The 12948-nt window shown below is 48.7% G+C and overlaps 1 protein-coding gene and 1 long non-coding RNA gene across 3 annotated transcripts; one reads left to right on the top strand and one right to left on the bottom strand.

Moving 5' to 3' along the window:
* Positions 1-145: 145 nt before the first annotated feature.
* LOC118215833 (cysteine--tRNA ligase, cytoplasmic-like) lies at positions 146-12898 on the bottom strand. Its single transcript, XM_035396845.1, has 22 exons — positions 12763-12898; positions 11648-11739; positions 11149-11237; positions 10145-10241; positions 9910-10008; positions 8992-9141; positions 8569-8709; positions 8335-8423; positions 8097-8218; positions 7471-7583; positions 7077-7205; positions 6855-6984; positions 6591-6694; positions 6159-6256; positions 5519-5708; positions 4936-5004; positions 4725-4806; positions 4263-4343; positions 2012-2079; positions 1709-1768; positions 1267-1350; positions 146-954 (listed from the first exon to the last, which is right to left on the bottom strand). The coding sequence occupies exons 1-22, from the start codon at positions 12782-12784 to the stop codon at positions 826-828; spliced, it is 2238 nt and encodes a 745-aa protein (XP_035252736.1). The 5' UTR covers positions 12785-12898; the 3' UTR covers positions 146-825.
* Positions 2039-12904, top strand: LOC118215834. 2 transcript variants are annotated; one of them, XR_004762899.1, is made up of 4 exons: positions 2039-2106; positions 4432-4498; positions 11436-11511; positions 12822-12904. It is a non-coding gene; the product is annotated as an uncharacterized LOC118215834 (long non-coding RNA). The 2 variants fall into 2 exon arrangements; XR_004762900.1 differs by having other exon boundaries at positions 2086-2203.
* The last annotated feature ends 44 nt before the right edge of the window (positions 12905-12948 follow it).

Below are 12948 nucleotides of genomic sequence, written 5' to 3'. Positions count from 1 at the left end.
TTCTCTGCGAGCAGTAAATTACACTGTGTGCTAGTTGATGAAACAAACATTTGAATATCAATTAGAAATGGCAAAACAATTTATTTAAACTTTCATATAATTCAGTAGTTCCCAACGCTGTTCCTGGAGATCCTCAGTCCTGTAGGTTTTCATCGCAACCATAATTTGGCACACCTGATTCCATTAATCTCTAGGTGTTTTGAATGAGGTGTGCTGATGGTTGGAGTGAAAACCTACAGGATGGGAGATCTCTGGGAACAGGATTGGGATGCACTGACACACAGCTGGATGTACAAATGAATGGGTTACATTAGGAAAGACAACCCTGCTTTTGCTTTGCCTGTTCAGATGTCCCCAAAATATCACTCTCACAAATTACTAAATTATCTATCCTTCCTTACTCGTCTCTCTCACTCTTCTTTCGCAAACTTTCTGAAGCAACTTATCAACAGTCTGATCTCGGCATGACCACAGCCTGCTGTTCATTTAAGAAAAAAACGCAGAAAGTACAGTAATGTCAGGAAAAGTTTCAAGGTCTGCATTTCATTTTAACACAGGAAAACATTTTCACCCTCCAAATACGGGACGCCTGCAAACCACTTATCTACTCAAAATACCACAAATTTTACAGCAAAATACATTTCATGAAAAATTTGAACCTTTAAAAATCTAACAGAAATCATTCTGAGCTCCAGAGTGTGGTCCAGAGACTTGGGGACGAGTGGGGTTCCTCCGGGCGGACGGACAGACGGACGGAAGCAGCGGGTAGAGCTCAGGGCAGGGGAGGGTGCCTGTGGAGGGACCCTGGGTAATCTCCCATGAGCCTTAGCTCCCGTTTTGAGCCGTCTCCAGGTACTCCTTGTGCAGTTTCTCTTGTGCCTCGTACAGCTTGCGCAGTTTCTTGGTCTGTCCCTTGCTGATCTCCTTTCCCTCAGAGTCATGGGTGGGGAAACCCTTCACAAGCAACACAGAGAACACATCAAACCCGTGCCATTCACATTTACACACACTCAATATATCTCACTCAATCACTCCTCTCTCTCATAATCTCTCTCTAACTCACTCAAATACACACACACACACACACACACACACACACACACGCTCACACAATCTGTCTTACTTGCTCAATCACTCTCTCACACAAACACACAATCTCTCTCACACAGTCAATTACTCTCACACACACACTCACACACACACACAATCAAAATACCAGAGGGAAAACTCCATCAGTGCAAGGATAAATGCACCTCCTCTCCTCACCGTATCATCAAATTTGGAATACTTGTCCGTTTCCTGGAGGAACATCTCGCAAGCTGGAATCTTCATCTTTGCCAGTTTAGCTGCCTGCAGTGATTGGGGGGGGGGGGGGGGCGGAGATGACATCAGAGTCATTCACAGAATTCACAGCAAAGAGCCTCATCGTTTGTGACGGGGGAGAAGGACAAGATGGTTCAAATGAGCGCAAGGTTTTCATTAATGCAACCAAAGCACCAATATTTCTCCCTCTGGATGATTACAGTGATGGACAGACTGACGAAGAAGGCAATGTGCTCCTTTATAAACACTGTGGCAGCAAGTGTACATCAAAGTGACCAGTTAATCTGAAAAGGAGAAAAGGAAGTATCCCATGATGAAGCATCTTTAAACTGATAAACAGATCAGAGATATGGGGAAAGGGAAGATGGGCACAAGATCTACGCACTTCCTGTTCTTCTCTCTTTCTTGCTGCTTCTTCTTTCTTCTTTTGCTTTTCCTGCTCTGCCTGAGAGGAGAGGGAGAGGGAGAGAGAAAGAAAAGCAGATAAATATGTGAGGATGTTTGCTAGCGCAGGAGAGAGGAGAGTTTAGGCCGAGTATGACGAGCATTCCCTTCACATCCTGAGCACTCTCTTTGGAAATGTCCATCTGTGTGTCTCCAGCTGCCCTCTTTGACGAGACTCCCTGTATTTCAGTGTGCCTGGCTGCTTGAATACAGGCTTAAACATTTTTAAAGAAGTGACTCTCACCTTTTTCTTCTCCTCCTTCTCCCTCAGCAGAGTCTCTCTGTTCACCAGCTTTACCACGGTCGGGAGGCCTGGACGGACACAGGGAGGAGATTCAGGTCTGTGAGCACCTTCATGCCTGTACTTTCAGCATCCGCTCGGACCCAGAGCTCTGACCCAGAAGGTCTCATGTAAAGGCTCAGGCACAGAGCAGAGGTGATTACATCATCAGCATCACAAACCCGCAGGAGCAGTCGGGGCCTAAACCCACAACGTACCGTTAACTCCAGTAGTACACACAGAGGGGAGACTGAGAACGCAGTGCTTTAAATAGCACATGGATTTGATGGTGTAGTGTTAGGGGTATCATATGTAGGGGCAGTAGACCCATTATAAATGCTAATAGTTCAGCCCTGGTTAGTTGAGCCCAAGTGCAGTGCATGTTAGGTGTGTTTCCATAGACTGACAGTGACTCTGCTGTCCTGATTGTTGCAGGAAGCTCATTCCACCACTGGGGGGCAGCATAGAGTACAGACAGAGACGTTTGACCTTCAGGCACGTTGCAGACATGGAGAGGGTTATTTTTTGCCTTTAACTGCACGGGCCTTGGATCCATACGGGTGTCAGTGGAGCAGCAGTAGCAGGCTGTGCCAGAGGCTCCACTTCCCAAGGCCCCTCCCACTGTGGTTCCCACAGAGCACAGCATTAGTGAATCCAGGCCCGTGCAAGGCTAAAGAAGGTTAGCACTGTGCTAGCACAGCATTAGTGAATCCAGGCCCGTGCAAGGCTAAAGAAGGTTAGCACTGTGCTACCCCAGCATTAGTGAATCCAGGCCCGTGCAAGGCTAAAGAAGGTTAGCACTGTGCTACCCCAGCATTAGTGAATCCAGGCCCGTGCAAGGCTAAAGCAGGTTAGCACTGTGCTAACCCAGTGCTGGTAAGATCAGGCCCATGCAAGGCTAAAGAAGGTTAGCACTGTGCTAGCCCAGTGCTGGTAAGGCCAGCCCAGTACAGGGCTAAAGCAGGTTAGCAGATGTTTGCTGTAGCTGTACCAGATGTTGCAGCATTTTAAGCCAGACCCTGGTAGTGGCAGTCCTGTGGCCGGAACAGGGTTGGGCAGACCAGTCCAGCAGAGGGCGTGGCCCCCCGGAAAAACAGATGACTCAGCACTGCACTGCTGTTAAAACTGCGGCTGGGGTTTTTTATTTTTTAATTTTTTACACAAAGCACACAGACAAACACACGCACACACTGTCACTGTGAATATTAAGGCGGCCAGTTCACAAGGCGTTCTTGGAATAATAACGGTGACAATGCACTACTACTACGGCAGATGCACACTACCGGGAAGCAACGCTAAGGATTCTCATAACTGCATCCTCGTAATTTGCGTTCCACTGTTCAATATGTGTATAGCATTAATCGCGTAACATGGAAACAGGCATGCAGGCAGGAAACACTACACCCCCCATTTTCTTCTGTTACTGTATGGTGCCTAATCTAACGTGTTTAGTGTTAAAACAAATCCACTCTTTGTTCTATATCTGAAGAATAATATTAAAGACATATTTTATCCCTTCCAATGCACACAGTTAATATCATCCAAAAGCAAATATAGATGCGGATACTGTTTTTAGGCCATATCGCCCACCCTCATAACAGTATCTGTAATCTGTGAGATGAGGGAGAGTTCTTAGGAGGTGGCAGAATGTTGTTACTTTCAGGATTTCTGTTCTACTTCAACTGGAAAAAAATTTACTTGATCTAACTTTTTTTGCAAACTGGGTACAGCTACATGCACCTTTGAAAAACTGGTTTGATACAGGAGTGATCCAGCAAGGGAGTGCACAGCTGTTCAGGATTAAATTATGCAAAAATAACCGGTTGGAACGAACACCAGAACACGCACCACCGCCCCTCCAGGACCGGAGTTCTGCACCTCGAACTAAGTACACTTAGTGCTGCAGCCTAGAACTGTCAGCTAGCCTTCAGTTACCTTCAGTTACCATCAGCTACCTTAAATTACCTTCAGTTACCATCAAAGATCATTTTCAAACCTCGACGTGAATGTAAAAATCTAAATGAACCTTTGGGGAATTCCATGTTTTCATGCTTTGCTGTTTTTGCGCACACAATAAAGCCAACCAAACTCTTCCCCTGGGTTTTAGGCCTACGATCGGGGGAGAAGGTTCCTGTAGTTTCAGGCTGGATTCTCTTAAAGAGGCTGTGCTGTGCTGGGATTGGCTGAGGTGGGGGGGGGGGGGAGGGGCGCTCACCTTCGTGATCCTCCAGGCGCACCCCCAGGTCCGGCAGGACGTCGTCCCGCAGTGTGTCACACAGCCGCAGGATGTCTGTAACTGTGGGTGGGGGGGGGGAGGTCAGGGGTCAGGGGTCAGGGGTCAAACCAGTAACTTCATTTCACATGCTTTCTATCCACCTCTGCAGCAGACGATGGCGATAGGCCCAAAGACATCGATGGGACAGAGGGACTGGTGCTTCTGAATGCCATCGGGTCAGTACACTTAATACCTTTCCCTTTTAACAAACCACAAATAATGCAAACTTCTATGTGCCATTTCCATCTCCGGGGGAAAGCTTCAGTAAGTCACCTTATGTCTGTTTATATATTTTCCATCATTGAATAATTATAATTGCAGTCTTGAAGAGTAGTGTGAAAGGGACATTTTTTTTTAAATAATTGGGGGGGGGGGGGCATGTATAGTGTACAGGCAGTTCACCTTTATGTTCCCGGGCGACTTTCCGGACCCCCTCCCTGAAGTCTGACAGAACCTTCAGATACGGCATCACTGTGCTCTCCAGCTGCGAAGCACAGAAGCAAGGCCACAAGCCATTGGTCACACGGCATTCCGTGAAGGCATGACATCACAGAGGAGTTTGTGTTGACCACGCCCCCCTCCTTCCCTCCCTCCCCCGTTTCTCTGCACTTACGTCAGCGCTTTGTTCGTTGCCCCCCACGGGGAATCCGATTGGCTCCGAGCCTTCGATTGCACCAAACATCTGGGGAGACGGAGAGAATCTCAGTGTCAGGTTCCATTTTGACATTTTGCAATCATCCTTACTGCCAATAAGACATGAGGACCAAACACAGTCTAAATAAGTGAATGTTAAATGCAGACTTTCAAAACAACTACAACTACACAATCATAAATACATATGAACAAATAAAGAGATTAAGAGCACCGGGAATATTTCTATGAAAATGGCACCGATTTTTTCAATCACATACATATGAGAAAAAAATGGACGCAAGTTTTCTGGCGCACTTAAGGAACCTGCGGAACGCGTTTGGTTCAATGCGCCGCGAGTGCACCGAGTGGACCACTTCCTGTAAACGCTAATTTATTGCAATTCTGTGTGGCCAACTAAAAACATTACCAGGGCGTCCTCTTTTTTTTGTCCCAGAAGAACCCCGGTGCATTTTACACTCGCTCCCGTGTCAGGCGTGTCGCTATGGCGACCGATCTGTGCGTTCCGCAGCGCCGCCCACGGTTCCGCCGTGGGACCCCCTCACCTTCAGCATGTCTGTGAGGTAGCACGCCACGCTCTTCAGGAGCATGCGATTGGGCGCCAGCTTGCCGGCCTTCCTGCTGGCCACGTAGGTGTTGCTCTGGCTGACCAGCGCCCGCATCTCGTCCAGCGCCGTCCTCGTGTCGATGTTGTCGCACAGGGCCTCGTGCACGGCCGCCTTCCGCTCGTAGAAACTGCAGACGCGGGAGCGCTGGCGTTAGAGCGCCCTCTGGAGGAACCTCAGCCACATTACAGCCACATTTAAGCCATTACGAGACACTTATCCAGAGCTAATGGATAAGATAGCGTCACGATAAAGCAAACCTTTGCAGTTATAGTAACCCTGTGGGTGAATCCTAGCATCGCAGCTGAGTAAAGAGCTAGAAAACATATCAATCAGCCTGGTGGGACCAAAAGATCTTTTTATCAAATTTACAGATTTGAAAATATTTAATGTGGGTTTTGCCAGCATTGTGTAGAATATGGGCAAGTACACACTGCAACTGTAGTTGCTATAAATGAATGATTTCAGCCACAGGGACCTTCTCTTATAACAAGCACATGCACTGGACAGCAAAGCACAACATGGACACCAGGGGGCAGCATTTAACCAATCAGCTTCCCAAAAACGCAGACGCGCTCACCTGCGGTTCAGCTCGAGCTCCGCTGTCTCCCACTTCTCAAACTGGCCCGTGATGTCTGTCGGTGCCCTCAGGATGTCTTTGACGTTGAGGAAGAACTCCTGCGATTATCAAGACAAACGCACGCCCGTTTACATCAAGTCAAACTGCAGCACGATGAACAATAGAGGGCTCTGTCTACGGAAAGCTCGTTTAGCTCAACACAGTGTTGCATTCCAGCCACTTAAAAGACACTCTTATCCAGAGCATCACGCAGAACCGAAGAACATCAGTGCATCTCTCAGAAATGCTGAAGTGTTATGTCACCAAGAAGGCACAGAGGTCACAAAAAAGTACTACTAGACAGATTACCTACATTTACACAGTTACAACCTATGACATCATTCAAAAGAAAATGCAAAGAAATAAAAGGAGAGGGGCGACGTGGATGCTCACGTTGAGGAACTTCTCGTACTGAATGGCGGACTCCATGGTGTTGCTGGAGTAGTCCAGCGTGTCCTTCCAGGAGTGCATGAGGAAGGCCAGGCGCAGCTGGCGAGCTGCGGAGTAACGAACACGCCAAACGCGCATCAGCACGATGACGTAAACACACGTCAATATAAACACACATCAGCACAGACAGACATGCGCGAGTACATAAACGGTATTCCTCAGACTCGCGTCTGTATGAGCCTGACCTGCAAACTGCGGGGTACTCACCTGAGTGATTGGCCAGGGCGTCCTTGATGGTGATGAAGTTCTTCAGGGACTTGGACATCTTGCACCCCGCAATGGTCAGGTGACCCGTGTGCAGGAAGTAGCGGACCCAGTGGTCATTCTCAAAGAAGGCCTACGATGAAGAGAATTACAGTCTTACCCCTCTAAGAAGGTCTTCAATGAAGCGAATTACAGCCAACGGGGATGCCATCAGCTTACTCTCACCTCGGACTGTGCCAACTCGTTGTCATGGTGGGGGAAGCGCAGGTCAAAGCCACCCCCGTGGATGTCCATGGACTCTCCCAAAATGGAGCCGGCCATTGCAGAGCACTCGATGTGCCAACCTGGCCGTCCCTACAGTGACGCAGAGAAACAGGCAGGTTAAAAACACAATGCTGACGGCAGTGCTAACCTAACATCATATGCAGGTTTAAGCACAATGCTAACGGCAGTGCTAACCTAACATCATATGCAGGTTTAAGCACAATGCTAACGGCAGTGCTAACCTAACATCACATTCAGGTTTAAGCAAAATGCTAACGGCAGCGCTAACCTGACCTCATATACATTATGTAATATTACGCAGCAGTGCAGCCGCGCCCCGTGCTGGATGGGTTACCTTCCCCCAGGGGGAGTCCCAGGACGGCTCCCCAGGCTTGGAGGCCTTCCAGAGGGCGAAGTCGTTCTGGGACCTCTTCTCCCTCAGCCTGTCCGCAGAGATGCTCAGGTCTCCTGCAAAAACAAGCCACGGGACTCAGAACCTTTTTCAAAACGCAATTTCTGCCGTTTTATTTATTTGTTAATCAATTGTTTATTTAATTTCTTGTATGCAGTTGAAGTTCCCCTATTCCCCTATTCTATTCTGCTTTACCCTACCCTAGCCTAGCCTAGCCTAACCCTATCCTACCCTAACTTAACCCTAGCCTAGCCTACTGTACCCTGGTCTAGCCTACCCTAACCTAAGCCTACTGTATCCTGGTCTAGCCTACCCTAACCTAACCCTACCATAGCCTAGCCTAGCCTTGCCTACTGTACCCTGGCCTACCCTGGTTCTTTCTCTGTAGCACCCTCCCCACCACCGCCCCTCTGCCCCCACCCCCCTGCCCCCACCCCCACACCAAAAAGACATTCTTCATTACTATATTTATTTAACAAGTGGAGATGCACAATAAAACATTTTCCACAGGTAAGTCTGGGTAAAAATGCCAGATTTAGACTAAAATCTCCTTTCCCGTGCGTCCCTACCCTCTCCCTCCTGCAGGGCCTCCTGGTCTCCCACTGCCTCCGGGACCAGCTTGGCGTACGAGTGCGTGTCACTGCCGTCGAACTTGGCCGTGTCGAAATACACCGAGCCGTTGGACACGTACCTGCAAACAAACGGGCGTCGAGAAAAGATTTTGTGAGGTCACAAATTCCACGCGGTTCCACAGTCTGCGCCGGGACAGAAGGGAACTCGTAGGCGAACAGATCCTTCTTTACTCACCCGTAGCCGTTGTCGACGACCTTCTTCACGAAGGTCACGATCTCGGGAACGTACTCGCTGACCCGGGTGAGAACATCGGGGCGGAGGATCTGAGGACACGCGTGGAAGAGGGCGTGTCAGCACGCACGGACAGTACCTGCCATTACAGAACATCACCCCAACAACACCCTGCCCTTGTGGAACGATAGAAAATGACGACCCAAAAACGGGCAAAGGAGCGACGGGGTCCCTCACGTTCAGCGCGTCCATGTCCTTGTGGTACTCTCCTTCCCAGTACTTGGGCAGCAGGGAGAAGATGGAGTTCTCCGACACCTGGCTTCCGAGCCGGGAATCCAGCCAATCCGACAGCAGGTCTCTGGCCTCCTCCAGTAACACCTTCAGGACGAAAACGCCAAAAAACGGCGAGCTCGTGTTTGTACTTCAGAAATCTCAGTGTCACGGCCAATTAAATGAGTGACCTCCGGATTTCCCAGCTGTTTTAACCTCAATGTCCCTAAAAGCCTGCGGATGACTCATGATTTTGTAAACAAATTTACAGTTAAAACAAAAATATTGGTTAGAACTCCAAACAACCCACCCAAGTTGTGAAGTCCTATTACAGACCTATACAAGATTGGGTATCGCAATAGCGCACTCGCCCCCCCCCCGTCCCGCTACCTCAGCCGTGCTCTGCAGCGTGGCCTCTGCTGACCCGCTCTCCATCGCCCTCTGCAGGGGACCCAGGGCAGCGGTCACCGCTGTGTCCAGCCTCTCCAGCATCTGCCTCTTGTCCGGGTCGGTCGTCTTGGCCAGCTTTCCCTGGAAAGGCTGCGGAATCGAACGCGCTTGAGCTGGACGAGCACGGCGAAGGCAAACGCCAGGAACACGCGTCCGTCTGCCCTCTACACCACTTCAGCAAGAACACTGAAGGGACCAAACTCCACAGTTTCTAATGTGCACAAACGAATGCCTCACGCACCAGGCAATCAGGGCGGTGAGCTGTGTGTAACTGCACCGTGTATAAATGTGGAAGGGGTTACTTCCAGGATGGCTGCTCATTGTAGCCATAATCTTTGCCCATCTTTATATTACATTACATTACAGGCATTTAGCAGATGCTCTTATCCAGCATGACTTTTTTTACACATCATTTTTTACACACATTGCATACATTTATACAGCTGGATATATACTGAAACAATGCAGGTTTAGGTATCTTGCTCAAGGGCACAACGGCAGTGTCCTACTCGGGAATCGAACCTGTAACCTTTTCGTGACAAGACCAGCTCCTTACCCATTGTACTACTACAATGTAGTACAATGGGTAAGGAGTGTAGCACAGTGGGTAAGGAACTGGGCTTGTAACCGAAAGGTTGCAGGTTCGATTCCCGGGTAAGGACACTGCCGTTGTACCCTTGAGCAAGGTACTTAACCGGATACGATGTAAAAGTTGTGTAAGTCGCTCTGGATAAGAGCGTCTGCTAAATGCCTGTAATGTAATGTAATGTACTACACTGCCACCGTCTCATTTCAGAGAACTGAATTATCGTAAAGCAGAGCCGCGGGCGCAGGCTGTGCGCCTCTCCGCGTTCTCACCGTTCTGGCAGTGAGCACGTCCTGCAGTATCTGGGCGGGGCCTGGCTTCCGGCCTTTGTACTGGTCCAGCAGGTGGTTCTGCCGAGCCCTTTTGATGATCTGCGGAGGAGAAGAGGCGGGGTGTGGTAGTGGTGCACGCGCTGCAGACTTCCTGAGCAGGTTCTCACAGTCAGGACATTCACACGGGAACTGAAACCGCTATCCTTACCCTAACCCTAACCCTAAACGCTCCTACCTTGTCATCGATGTCTGTGATGTTCATGCAGTAGAAGACATCATATTTGAAGTAGTTCATCAGTACCCTACGGAGGATGTCGAAGGAGATGTAGGATCTGAAACGGGGGAAAAAGAGAATTTCACCACGAGATGAGCTCAGTTCTTTGAGGAGTCTACAAGACTAGCTGTGAAAATGAAAGTAACTTCTCGATCATTTCAAGGACATTTTGTTTAATAGCCAGAGCCAGTAAACCTCAAGTTTTCGCTACACAGAGATCTGGCCAGCGTGAAGGAATTTCATCTCAGCATTAAAACTAGGACGGACAAACAGAGCACAAAAAGTTTGACCAAAATTGGTGCAATACATCAGGGGAACAGATGTATATGGGCAGCATATCCTTCTATTCATTTTTACATAGTACAGGTATAAAGTGTTTAAGTTTCAATGCACTGGCAAAGTCTCTGCTAATAACCAAAGCACAGGCAAACCACAGGCCGCAACTGGCCTGATTTATATAAAAGTGCTGTGTGCAAATTTTCCCTTGGGTTTAAGTTTCTAAATGAACAGCCCTTTATTTACACCCCACATACTCAGTCAGATTATGCAACATCCTGCCTTAACCAACAACTGTCTACACAGACTTCCTCGAGACTGCACACCGTTTTAAAAGCCAGTGAACACCGCAGATACCCCACTCAATTTAAGTGGCAAAAGCAGCATCCTCCCCCCCCTCCCTCCCCCATTTAGAGGTACGCTCCCCCCTCGTCACCCCTTCTTGCCGGGACGTACCCCAGCTTGTATGAAATCAAAGCTGTATGCTCTCTGGGTTGTTACCAACATATACTCTATGACTGGCACAGTTTCGCTCCGATTTCTAAGCATGAGGTGATGTCATGCCTGCCGTGTCCCAGTTTAATTGTCCCTGGTGCCTTGGCCCACCGCTGGCCGGGCCCCCCCTCCCCGTGGCTGTGGCTGTGGGGCGGGGCGGGGCGGGGCAAGGGGGGGGGGGGGTCCTGAGTTACCTGGCGTGGCCCATGTGTGAGGCGTCGTACACGGTGGGGCCGCAGCAGTACCACAGCACCTTCTTTCCTTTCTGTGGGACAAACAGCTCCTGCAACGAGAGAGAGAGACCGCGTCAATCAAACGGAGCTCCGCCCCCCCATCTCCAAAGCATTTTAAGCCTGGCTCTGCTACAGGGGTGCACACCCTAATGTTGCACGTTAAAAGCAAAGGGCCATTCGCATCGTGCTCAGCTCAATCTGGCTACCTAAAGATGCCTTCAGTAATCATCCCTCTCTCTCCACCTCAGCTGAAGTCTGCTGAATAATCCAGTGGGTAAAATGGCTTCCCGGCATCACCCAGATGGACAGTTCCCACTGGTTGAGGTGAGTTACTTGTCTTTACCGTAAAAAAAAGTCCTTCATAAGCCCTTGTGAGATGAACAGTGCTATATAAATGCATTTCATCATTACTAATACCATAGAAGCATTGTTCTGTGTTTTATTGTTGGCATTGCCTCACCTTGCTTCGCGTAAGGCTGTTGTACAGCCGCAGTTTTGGGGGGTCAGTCCCAGCCGGAGCAGACCAAGCGGGCTGGACCCTCTTTCCCTTTGCTGAAAAGCACAGTGTCAGTGGCACATGAACCTTCCATTCACACACAGGTACAGACACAATGGGTTACAGCACAATGCTGTTATTTAAGGTAGGTCGTCCCATAGAACACCTGGCAGAGGACTTCCCCCCCCCCCCCCCCCCCCCGAGGGATACCTGTGACTCCAATCACCTGACGTTGGGGGAGGGGGAGCGACGCTCAAGGTGCACACAAACGTAAAATACGGTAGAGTACGCGCGTATTTTTATGACATAATTGGCAAACAGTCAACACAGAACAATCAACATCAGCAGCTGGCTTGAACTGTCAACAGAGTCGTGGATGATTAATACTAGCAGACTGTCCGGCAAAAATTAATACGTAGAATCTATGAATTACTCCAGAAAGCGCGTCATTTTTTTCGTGAATTTTATTTAACCTTTTCTAAAACCTTGAAAAGAGAAAATAACCATGTCACATCCATATGTCAGATCAGAAGAGAAAGCGAAAGAAACGGCGTCAGTTCCCTTATTCCAAGAAATGACGGAGCGCCCGAGGCAATTGCAAGCCTCTAAATTATAGGAATACAATGGCTAATTAATGAAATACCTCTCACTAACGTTACCAGGCTAGCTAGGCGTCTATGAGTCCAGAAACCTATTCTAGGCTAGACACACATCAAAATGAATGGGAATGGATGGCAAGTTCAACAAATCCGATATTTAAGTATAAGCGTGTTGCGTATCCGATCAGCTAAACAGACAGGCACCTGCCTGTCAGGCTAATGAAATGTCAGCTGTACATAACTAACTGTGCAACCGTACATCTGTCAGAAACCAAATGTGAAGATCAAGACGGCACAGGAATAGTGTAACTGTGCGGCTAGCTACCTACACAGCTAACGTTAACCGGTTTGCTTGCTAAAGGAAAGCCTTACGAAATGTGCACTTGTGACGGCAATACATTTGGTACACAACACCTACTGACTTGTTTCCTTTAAAAATAATAATAATACATGGTATAATACTCGTTACATTCAGCTTACCCAAGTCTCCCAAGCCTGCCATCACTTCAATCAAATTCTGATGCAACCTTGTTCTGCAGCGTGAATGGAAGGGATTGACTCACCATGTGCGGAAGAGCTAAGAGCTGCGCTTACCCGCATCCTTCTCTTGGCTGGCGTCACAGCCGAGTCGCCATATTGGTAAGGTATATGTTACAGCTTTTTAAA

This window comes from Anguilla anguilla, chromosome 16, assembly GCF_013347855.1.
Source record: "Anguilla anguilla isolate fAngAng1 chromosome 16, fAngAng1.pri, whole genome shotgun sequence".
Classification (NCBI taxonomy): Eukaryota; Metazoa; Chordata; class Actinopteri; order Anguilliformes; family Anguillidae; genus Anguilla; species Anguilla anguilla.
Note: the sequence above shows the minus strand (reverse complement) of the source record. Positions and strands in the feature narration are given on the sequence as shown.

Excerpts from the sequence above, each read along its gene's own strand:
- LOC118215833 (XM_035396845.1), bottom strand. The coding sequence starts at position 12,784 with ATGGCAGGCTTGGGAGACTTGG. Across the intron at positions 6,985-7,076 it reads ACGAGTTGGCACAGTCCGAG|GCCTTCTTTGAGAATGACCA; the intron begins GTGAGAGTAAGC and ends TCTTCATCGTAG. Across the intron at positions 6,695-6,854 it reads CGCCCTGGCCAATCACTCAG|CTCGCCAGCTGCGCCTGGCC; the intron begins GTGAGTACCCCG and ends GTTACTCCGCAG.